The sequence below is a fragment of the Amyelois transitella genome, chromosome 28, assembly GCF_032362555.1.
Source record: "Amyelois transitella isolate CPQ chromosome 28, ilAmyTran1.1, whole genome shotgun sequence".
NCBI lineage: Eukaryota > Metazoa > Arthropoda > Insecta > Lepidoptera > Pyralidae > Amyelois > Amyelois transitella.
Genome location: NC_083531.1, coordinates 2,046,249 through 2,058,529, shown reverse-complemented (window position 1 = coordinate 2,058,529; position 12,281 = coordinate 2,046,249). Strand labels below are relative to the sequence as shown.

At 37.1% G+C, this 12,281-nt stretch overlaps 1 protein-coding gene across 1 annotated transcript in view; it reads left to right on the top strand.

The window, feature by feature from the left end:
* LOC106139979 (oxysterol-binding protein-related protein 8) overlaps positions 1–12,281 on the top strand; it is a 38,779-nt gene that overhangs the window by 10,286 nt on the left and 16,212 nt on the right. The window contains exon 9 of the mRNA XM_060952221.1: positions 771–868. Coding sequence (XP_060808204.1) covers positions 771–868 — 98 coding nt within the window. The remainder of the gene's footprint in view (positions 1–770; positions 869–12,281) is intronic.

The following is a 12,281-nucleotide window of genomic DNA, read 5'->3' as shown; positions in this document are numbered from 1 at the left end:
ACTGCCCACCGCCTATCTGAAGCTTCAGTATGCTAGCCCACCCTTCGCTCACCCTTCGCTCACCCTCGCCCACCTTCGCCCACCACTGCCCACCGCCTATCTGTAGGTTCAGTATGCTAGCCCACCCTCGCCACCCTTCGCTCACCCTCGCCCACCTTCGCCCACCACTGCCCACCGCCTATCTGAACCTTCAGTATGCTAGCCCACCCTCGCCACCCTTCGCTCACCCTCGCCCACCTTCGCCCATCACTGCCCACCGCCATCTGAACCTTCAGTATGCTAGCCCACCCTTCGCTCACCCTTCGCTCACCCTTCGCTCACCCTCGCCCACCTTCGCCCATCACTGCCCACCGCCATCTGAACCTTCAGTATGCTAGCCCACCCTTCGCTCACCCTTCGCTCACCCTTCGCTCACCCTCGCCCACCTTCGCCCACCACTGCCCACCGCCTATCTGAAGCTGCAGAACGCTAGCCCACCACTGCCCGCCGCCCACTTGTAGCTTCAATTTGCTAATTCACCATCGCCCACTCTCGCCCACCATCGCCCACCACTGCCCATCGTTCACCTAAAACTTCAATATGCTAGCCTACCATCGTCCAACACACACTTGCCTTCCTTGGAAGCCTCATGTACTACTTTTGTTATAAACTATGTCCCTTGTGAAAGTTCTCTATCCTTATACCACAAATATCATCTTTCAAGACTGCTGCCTTTGTCTACCCCGCAAGGGATACAGACGTGATTATATGAATGAATCGTATCTATCTAGGTGTTCGAGAGCGCGGGCGGAGCACCCTGCGCAGGAGACGCCGCAGTCGCAAACAAATATTTCGCACGAGGAGCTCGAAAAACACTTCAATGAACACGGTGAGTCTTTTTTTTTTTAATTTTCTTTACAGCATCTGCCCAGTGAAAATCTTTTTTTGAGACTTACGGCTTTAGAATTTCTTTTCAAGCTGTAGGTCGACTCTTGACTTTGAGGTGAGGGAAAACATTGAGAGGAAATCTTAATATTTTTTGATCTTGTGATGGCCTGGAAGAGATTGCATAATGAGATAAGGCCGCCTTTTGTACCTTACATTAGCATATGTTAAGGTTATTATAATTTTATGTGCAAATTCAAATTCAAATTTTTCAATTCCTTATTATGGTACATCTCCCACCCATGGGATAAGAAAACCCTCTTTCCAATATTTCAAACAGGAACAAAATCCGTAATCCTAATAATAATTGAATACTACTTATTATTTAATAATTGAGGACTACTAGGACTACTAAATGTTAAGGGTATATGCTATATGTTTTCAATTGATTCTACGTGGGTGTAAAAATATCTGCCCGAAATACTGGTCTGAAAAAGTAATTATTTAATATCATAAATGTATCTTAATTTTGTACGTCATGTATCTTCATTTTGTACGTTTATTACGAATCTGTGTCATATGTACTTATTAATAATTTAATTTTTATTGTGTTTAATTGAAATACTTTAAAGGTAATTTTTAATTTTCTCTTTACGATTTTTTTCCTTCATCCTTTTGCACTGTACGCTACAATTTTCGCTGTTTCTCGTGTTTTCTCGCTATGATTAAAACCTTTTATCGCTAGCAGTGTTGAAATTATCTGAAACAACATCCTATAGATCGCCTACTCCACTCATGTCTGTCTCTGATTATTCTCCAAAAAGAAATAGTCCTACGTATTTAACGAAAAAAGGTAAACCAAAAAAAGTGTCAAAGTGGGCGCAATTCGTCGAATCTATAGAAACAATACCAAAAGGACACGATTCGACAGATACTACGCCAGAACGGGACGGAGGATTCTTAGACTTTCTGCGTAGGAAAGAGATGGCAATACAGAGGAATGCGCCGAGCACCTCCTCCTTCAGAATAACTCGACAACCGACTGTCATTAAAAGACCTTCGAAATCATTAGCATCGAGTCCTATGAAATTACAGAAGAGAAATGTTATATTGAAATGTTTCGAGCTGCCGAAACTGCCGATCTCGTTCGACAAAAAGAACGATAAAGATAGATCGCCCAATATGATAGAAGAGAATTTCGTAAGGTTCATGTCTACATTTCCAAAAAGAAGGAGCTCTACACCTGGAACGTTGAAGCCTAGTTTGACTCAAAAAAGGATAAGTGAGCTGAGAGAGTCTGGTGTAAAGACAGACTCTGAAAATGATGAGTGTTTTAAAGAGTTGCCTAAAAGGAGGAAGGTATTTAAAGGTAACTATTTCTCGCTTTTAACGCCACATTTCTGGACAAAAGTGAGAAATTAAGAGAAATAAGTGTGAGAAACTAAGAGAAATTATACTTACTGATAAGGTTAAGACGTTGAAAGACTTAAACCTAACTTCATTATCATTCTTAACTCTTAAACTACTACTACTAAAATAATTTAATATTTCTCGAAAACTATAGGATGATTTCTAAATATTTTTTAAATCCTATTTTTTATTTTATTTATTGTTATTTTACATACGTAAAACCTAAAGATTTTAGATCGACAATCAACTTTTTTTCACTACAATATTAGAAATATTTTTTTAAGGTAGTTCAGAAGTTTTGTGCGAAACGCCTGACAATATTTTGATAACAAAAACAGCGCCATCTAGTGAGAGGTTTAGGAAATATAGCTCGTCATCCACTGACGATGTATGTGATACGGAGAGTAAGGAGTTTTTAAGGTAAGTTTTTATTTCTACACTAGAAGCTTGTTAATTTGGCTCCAAGTTAGAATCTTATAAGACAAAATACCTTTCTCTACAATAACAGAATTTAAAAACACCGCACATTTGAAGAGAAAACTATTTAAAAAATACCTCGTGGTTGAATGACTTAATATCAAAACTTAGATGAATAAGTTTTGGCGAAATCACTAATGTCATACACCCACTGTCAATCATAGCTGAAGAGTTTGTTTGTTTGAACGCGCTTATCTCAGAAACTACTGGTACGAATTGAAAAATTCTTTCTGCGTCGAATAGATCATTTATCGAGGAAGGCTTTAGGTTATATATCATCACGCTGCAACTTATATTAGGAGCGAAGAAATAATGGAAAATGTGAAAAAAAAACGGGGTGAATTATTCATGCTTGAGGGCTTCAATGATGCCTCTAATAACTATTCCACGCGGACGAAGTCGCGAGCAGAGCTAGTCTCTAATAACAAACATATTATAACATACATACATATGGTCACGTCTATATCCCTTGCGGGGTAGACAGAGCCAACAGTCTTGCAAAGACTGAATGGCCACGTTCAGCTATTTGGCTAAATGATAGAATTGAGATTCAAGTAGTGACAGGTTGCTAGCCCATCGCCTAAAAAAATAATCCCAAGTTGGTAAGCCTATCCCTTAGTCGCCTTTTACGACATCCATGGGAAAGACATGGAGTGGTCCTATTCTTTTTTGTATTGGTGCCGGGAACCACACGGCATATATTATAAAAATACATATACATATTATAAAAATAATTTCTAACGTATTTTAGAGATAAATATCGTTCCGTGACCAAATCGCACACTCCTGAGAAGTTCTCTCTGATAAATTATGATCACCTGCCGTCTGCTAGTCTTGACGCTTTGATGTCTCAACGACGCGACGACAGAGTTTACGCCGAGAGGGTCTATGTTACAGGGAGGGTCGTTTGCGATGGTAAGGGGGGGAGATGTGGGTTATACGGTATATATTACATACATACATATGGTCATGTGTATATCCCTTGCGGGGTGGACAGAGCCAACAGTCTTGTAAAGACTGGATGGCCACGTTCAGCTGTTTGGCTTAATGATAGAATTGAGATTCAAATAGTGACAGGTTGCTAGCTCATCGCCTAAAAAGAATCTCAAGTTTGTATCCCTTAGATAATGGTATAGAATTGTTAGGCGTGTGGTTCCCGGCACCAATAGAAAAAAGAATAGGACCACTCCATCACTTTCCCAAGGATGTCGTAAAATGTGACTTAGGGATAGGTAGATGTGTCCTGTCCTGTCACCATTTCTTTCATTAGGCTAAACAGCTGAACGTGGCCTATCAGTCTTTTCAAGACTGTTGGCTCTGTCTACCCCGCAAGGGATATAGACGTGATGATATGTATGTATGTATGTGGCTCTATTGACAGGGGGGGAGTGTAGGTAATCATTTGTTTTTAATTGGAGAGGGGAGGGGTCTGTAAGTCGCTTCTGATGCTAGAAACTAGTAAACATTTACTAGTTGTATGTAATATACATATTATGCTAGTAACTATGCCTAGTTATGTTATCAATGAGTAAAGGAGTATGGTGTTTACATGTAACATTAGATTTACGTGTGTCGAGCAGTTGTCCAAAATTAATATACTTTGGCTTCCTATACTGTTAGTTTTGACGCTTTGAGGTCGCAACGAAGCGATGAAAGTGTTTGCTGACAGAGTCTAGCTAGATACAGGAAATGTTGTTTGTCATGGTAAAGAAAAAAAGGGTGGGGGTGTTAGTTTTTAGTTGCTGTAGTAATAAAGGTTTATTTAATCGTGCGCTAAATGTAGCTATATTGAGATTAAAACTATTATGGCTATACTTATTTTCAGTTTATGTTCATACTAGCTTTTACTAGGTTTATTGTCAGTCGGCTAAAGTTGTATTTCGGGTGACAGATATTTGTTGTTTTTTTTTCATTAAAATACCGTAGATGTTTTGGCCACGGAGTGTCGCTTTATTTAGCTATATTGTATAGTATGTTAAGTACAAAATTTAAAAAAAAATATTCATAATAAACAAGCACCAGTTCTTGGGTTAGTCCATTGCAGCTGTGTAAACATAATTAGGTAAATAAGCAGTATCCGCGTGATGTACCTACGTGCGAACGAACATACAAAAATCTTGAAAATTGAAAGAAATATATTTTTTGCTGTATGCCGTGTGGTTCCCGGCACCAATACAAAAAAGAATAGGACCACTCCATCTCCATTGATATCGTAAACGGCGACTAAGGGATAGGCTTGGGATTAATTTTTAGGCGATGAGCTTCACTATTTAAATCTCAATTCTATCATTAAGGCAATCAGCTGAGCTAAACGTGGCATATCCGTCCTTTATAGACTGTTGGCTCTGTCTACCCCGCAAGGGATATATGTAGATGTGATTATATGTATGTTAGTATGACTAGTCTGTCGCTGTGATAAATTCGTCTATTGGTTACAAATACGAATACAAATGTTTCCTATTAAATACGGATTAAAATAGTAAAAAAATGAAGTGCACGTTTTCTATGTCATATGTCATTAAGAACTTATTAAAAACAAATCATTATTTACCTAGTTTTATATTTTGTAACTAATTTGGTACGAAATACAACTGGACCAATTATTGTTACGGACGGATTAACGCAACGCTTCTATGCATAGAAACAATGACATACAATTAGATAGATACCGCTTCACACATATATTGTCAACATAAACGAAAACCGAACATGTCAAGAATTTTCCGAGTACATACAAATAATCACGTCTAAATCCCTTACGGGGCAGACAGAGCAAACAGTCTTGGACTGAAAGGCCACGTTAAGCTAATTAATAGGCTAAGTGTCAGAATTGTGATTTAAATACTGATAAGTTGCAAGCCCATCGCCTAAAAGTTGAATCTCAAGTTTATAATCCTATCCCTAGTCGCCTTTTACGACATCCATACGACGTAAAAGTTCACTGTGAATGCTGGCTCCCCTGTATTGCCAATGCCCTTATAGATGGGTGGAATGATATATTTTTATACCAGTTTCTTAGTTGGAAATCTTAAAAACAGCATTCTAATCAGAACGTTAGTTTTCGCGTTTTGCGAATGCAAACATATAGACGGAAAGACAGCCTGACCGAAATTATGAAAAAAACATTTTCGCTTTAGCTGTATATCGATTCCCCATGTCTACATTTTGCCAATATCTATTTTGATTGATTTTATTAATACAGTTCAACACAGCACCTTTTTGTATGGGTTGTATGTATGTATGTTAAGTTAATTGTTTAAATTTAATTAGCTACAGCAATAGTATTATTTCCATTGAATATTGCATAATTTCCAGTTATAATGCCATTTAGAATAAGTAGACGATCGTCCTCTGATTACGATTTTTCCACGCGATTTGGCATACTAAGTGCACATTACACTTATGCACACGCCCGGTCTAGCTATATCTATGTCAGTGGACGCAACGCCTCTTAGTCATTATGCAAACAACTTAATGTGTCAAGAGCGGGCCAATACGACCTCTATCGCTGTGCAAACAGAGTCTTTTGTGCTGTGTTTACTGAGCTAGTGAGATAATTTAAGGATAAGGATACATTGATACATAAAGACACATTCAGGCAACTGACATCTATGTTATTAATTATTTACGATTGTGCGTTAAAATGTGTAGCTTAATGCTTTTTTTGTTATCCTGTGTAGCTAAGGCTTTTAAGGTCTCTGTCGTCACCGTAAAAATGAAAACATTCAACAACATTTAAAACACAATACAATATCCTAATGAAATGGATGCGCTAGCGCAAGTTTTGATCGTAAATCGGAATCGCAAGAAATAATTGTCAATCCCATAATTTCTTGACCTTTCAGTCTTTTCAAGACTGTTTGCTCTGTCTACCCCGCAACGGATATAGACGTGATCATATGTTTGTATTTTTAGGGATCAGTTTTTCAAAGAACTCTCTTCCTTTAATATTACAGCCCGCCCAACACGCGTGCGTGGTTTAAAAAAAAAGAAGAGAGTAAAAAGAAATTAAATTTTTTACACACAATATTAGGTATACAATACAATATGTTAATAAATGATGGCAGTGTATTCAACTATTGAAAGAATTATGAAAAAAAAACTTATATAATCAAATAAAAAGAGTGTTTTTCCAATATAAAAAATATAATTAGCAATTCCTGACCTATGCCTTAAAAGCGTAATTTGCTACAAAAATAACTTCTAAGCCGTCATAATAAGGAAGCATTTCCTTCGCAATATTTTTTCATATACAATTAAATCTATAAAGTTATTCTAAAATCGACTTTAATGTTTAAAATCGTAAGTTCAATTTTGACTGAAAATATTTTATGATAACATAGTATACTTTAGGATGTTTTGTCAGTATGTTATCGCTAGTTATGTTTTTATGTGAGTGTCTTATTACGTGTTTTAACGATAGACTTGCGACTTGATATAAGTTGTGGTAAAAATACTGGGTGTTGTAAACAAAAAAAAAAAAATACGATAACAGTGACTTTTTAAAATCGGAATTTTCGTTGATGTTCGAAATTTTTGTTTTATTTTTATATACATAATATGTACATATGTATGTTAAAATTGTGTGATAGTGAGTTTTGAAACGACCATTTCCTCCCGGCTTTTAGTCCCGGATGCATCATCACAACTCTGGACAGGAGCCCGGGCTATGCCTTTGACCATGGATCCTGGATTGGATGAGTCAAGATTTTAAACGAAGCGATTCCCATCTGAACTCCTCAACCTTTGTATACTTCATGAGAACCTAACCCGTATTGGATCGATTATGGTTACACATCTAGTTGCCTGAATGTGCAGGCAGTTTCCTCACGATGTTTTCCATCAGCGTAAGAGCGTTTTGAAATGACCACAAATCGAGAAAAATGAAGCACACTCAGCATTGTGCAATATTAGTGTTAACGGACCTACTCGTGTCTGAAATTTTAGGGATGTGCCGTGTGGTTTTTGGCACTTTAGAATAGAACCACTCCATTTCCTTCCCATGGGTGTTATAAAAGGTGACTACCTTTTAGACTTGATATTCCTCCTTTAGGCGATGGGCTAGCGACCTGTCATTATTTGAATTTCTCAATTTTATCATTAAGTAAAATATCATTAAGCCAAACAGCTGAACGTGGCCTATCAGTCTCTTCAAGACTGTTGGCTCTGTCTACCCCGCAAGGGATATAGGGATATATTATATGTATGTATGTTTTAAAAGCTTCTAGCCAATGCCTAGATGGATTAAAAATGTTTTATGCTTTATTGTGCACATGACCTTACTATTTTAAAACGTGTGTACATTAATATCAGCTGCTTCTTTCTCGCGCAAATTGTAGGTATAAGTCAATCATTCGAAATGATTCTTGAGTAAGTAAGTTAGTAAGTAAATGCTTTGTTGTTCACTAAAGGAGTACATTGCAAATATAAAACGTATCAAAAAAAAGTATCAAAGTTGAAGTTTATTCTCTTACACTACAATGTGCTAGAATCCCGTCACGATCTTTGAATCTCAATTCCATTATTAAGCCGTCTGATCTGTGGTTTTTCTTGAAGAAAGTCTTGTCCAGACTGTATTTATGCTCTGTCTATCCCGTTATGGATACAGATGTAATTTCTGTGTGTATGTTTTACCTCATGTTCGGTACTTTAGTGCTCTTATCAATTCTTTGGTTGATAAACACTATAATCAACAATCTCATGATAATTGAGTTCGTTACATGTCCTATCTTCGCGTTTGTATGTGTCATTGATATAAAATTAAATAGATAGCCAATGGTATTTTATCAAATATGTTTATTTATTTATGACAAATCATTTAGATCCTTGTTTCATGATTCAATGGTTGTCTTAAAGAAATCGCTTTTAGCGATAAGGCTTCCCATTGTTACTATGTTTTTTGTTTGTACTTAGTACATTTTTTATTTATTTATTTTATTATAAGGCAACACAACAGATACTCAGTAATAAGATACAAGGTTTCTTAATAACTAAAATTGTTCCAACTTAGCATCCTAAACGTGCATGCGCAGTTGCTTAAGCTTATTATCTAATATAAAACTTGTTATGAGCAAGTATTTACAATAATAAAGCGATAAAATTAAAAAGACATACAATACAGTTAATTACAAGCAATTACAAAAACAATGCCAGACTATGTACTAGATGTGGTGCCGAGAATTTTGAATGTACATATCTTAATGGTAATTTTTAAATAACTTACTCATGTATATGCTTTGTAGATTCTTATTTACGGCGATGGGCTCGCAATATGTCACTGTGTGAGTCTCAATTTCATAATTTAGTCATATCTGTGTCGCAATGCCATTGTAGCGGGAGCGACAGTTCAGGCTTGACCGCCACAAGGGGAAGATCTTTCGCCAGGCAAGGTGTGATCCTGGGGAACCGCGACTCCGACGATGTTGTGTCGGAGGTTGCTTGCGCGATTTAGACTCTTGCTGCTATTGGCTGAGCGCGTCGCGTTCTTTGCTGTGATTGAGAGATGGTGTATGATGTTAATGATGTCACCACACCATCATTCAGCTTGACATTCGGATTTTGTGTGACGTAAAATTACTCACTAAAAGACAATGTGAACTGGCCGAGGGTATGATAGGTCGTGTCTGAATAAAACAGAATTTTGGCTGTTCAAGGCGTCATCTTATTGTATTGTTTTGTTGTATCAGTCTGTCAGTCAGTTTCGGTCGTCTAAAATGTCAAGTCTGTTTGTCCATGTAGGCTGAACGGCGGCCGCTACACAATGAAATATTAACTTAATTCATTTTGCGTATCTACATATGGTTTTTAATCTATGGCCAGTACACCAATTGCGTTCATAAATATTTAGTTACAAAGTGCGAATGCGGCTTATAGTGCGCCCGTGGAAACAAACAGGCGGTCAGCTGACCTTGTGTGTTTGTGGACTCTGGAGGTCATGACCACGTTTTTATTAGTCTAGTATACATACATACATAGGTATAGTCACGTCTTTATCCCTTGCGGGGTAGACAGAGCCAACAGTCTCGAAAAGACTGAATGGCCACATTCAGCTTGACGATAGAATGTGTGTGATTCAAATAGTGACAGGTTGCTAACCCATCGCCTAAAAGAAGAACCCCAAGTTTATAAGCCTATAGCTTAATCACCTTTTACGATATCCATGGGAAAGAGAAGGAGTGGTCCTATTCTTCTTTTTTATTGGTGCCGGGAACCACACGGCACGTTATTGTATTAGTATTTTATGTTTGTACGCGCAGTCAGGAAAAATTAAAATATATTAATATATATAGGAAACAAAAAATATTGTTATTTATTTTTCCTGTTGCATTTTCCTATAGGATTATACATTTTTATGAATATAGTGAAAACTATATAGTATGGTATATTAAATCCTCAAATTTACAAATTAATAAAAAAAAGCAAGGGAAAGGGGTCAAAGTCGGGTTGTTTGCTAAATATATGTTTTATATTTGCTTGGTTTTAATAATGTGTCCAGTTCTCTATGTATTACATTCTTCTTCCTCCTGGCTTAAGCCCCGGTTGCATCCTCACCACTCTGGAGAGGAGCCCGGGGTATGCCTTTGACCGTGGATCCTGGATTGGGCGAGTCAGGTTTTTACACGAAGCGACTCCCATCTGACCTCCGCAACCATTGCAGGTATACCTAACCCATATTGGAGCCATGGTTACAATTGCCTGAATGTGCAGGTTTCCTCACGATGTTTTCCCTCACCGTAACAGAATCTGAGAGTATTCAACCTATTAACATAACTTTGAACATTGTCATTCGTTCATGGCCGAAGTGGGATTTGAACCTGTGGCTTTCTGCGCATCACGCGTTTGGTATGAGAAAAACTGTGAAATACATATAATCACGTCTATATCCCTTGCGGGGTAGACAGAGCCAATAGTCTTGAAAAGACTGATAGGCCACGATCAGCTATTTGGCTTTTAGATAGAATTGAGATTCAAATAGTGACAGGTTGCTAGCCCATCGCCTAAAAGAAGAATCCCAAGTTTATAAGCCTACCCTTTAGTCGCCTTTTTCGACATCCATCCATATTCTTTTTTATATTGGTGCCGGGTACCTACCACACAAAATTGTGACATACCTACTTATGTAATATTTATTGGCTATAATGACCTGAGGCCATATAGTAAATCTAACCTAGATTTTTACAAGGTTGGTTCCCACGCACGCTGTTACAATCTAGATACGACCATAAACAGATGTGATTTCATAATTTTATCGGATCATAGTTAGTGTTCAACATGTAAGGATTAAATTTTTAAAATATTTTGTTTTAATAAATTTGCCGGCAAAATTGTATACCGTCAAAATTGTACACCGTCAAAATCGCAAACCGGTTTTACTTTTCACTACGCAAAGGTTGGCTGGAATAGATTGCTTAGCGATAAGTCCGCCTTTGCTCAACGTATTCATAATGTATGTATGTTTCTACTACATATGTATTTTTTTTTATGGACAATAAAGATAATTTGTATTGTATGGTCAAGCGGTGCAATAAAAGAGGATTTTCACAAAATTTGCCCCCGGAACGATACACGCGGGCGGAGTCGCGGGCGAACGGTTGCAGAGTGGATATAATACTTTAATAATTTGGCTTTAACAACATCCTTAGTCAAGGAAGTTTGGTTTAACCTTGCTTATTACGTATAGTAAAATCGTTTTGATAAGATAAATTGCAATTTTACTGATAAAGCAATGATAAAATCACAAATTCATCTGTTTTACATACATGTGAGATTTGAATCATAATAATATTAAAAGAATTCATATTTTTTCTTTTATTTGTTCGAAACAAAATTTTTTTTTCATGCTGTCAAGAACAAAATAACGTGTGTCGCGCGATTTTAACGCCACCTGCAAAGGAATAAGGGTCCGTTCGCGCGAATTTAGCGCCACCTATAGAAGAATACGGGTTTTTCGCAAATCCCATGGGAACTATGGTATTTACCGGCATGAAAGGTACCGTATGTATTGCTCCAGCAAACTTACATACATTACATACATATAATCACAATCAAAATCCCTTGCGGGGTAGACAGAGCCAGCGGTCTGAAAGATGAATCCCAAGTTTATAAGCCTATCCCTTAGTCGCCTTTTACGACATCCATGGGAACGGAATGGAGTGATTGTATTCTTTTTTTTATTGGTGCCGGGAACCACACGGCATAAATAAACTTTCACATTTTTAATATAAGATAGGCTGTAGATATTATTTATGTAAAGATATTTTTATTTGTACAAATCTTGTGTAATAAGAATATGACAATAACATTATACAAACAATATAATGATACGTAATTAAGAAGACTTAAACTGGGAAATTTTAAGGCTAAATGTTAAATGTCAACTGTTTGCATAGGTTATGTCATCGTGTGCACAGATAATGAAGATAATAGCTATCACAGATTAAATAATCTTTAAACTATATGTTTGTTATGTTGTTTCGTGTAAATTAACTCATTATTATTCACATACATACATACATATAGTCACGTCTATA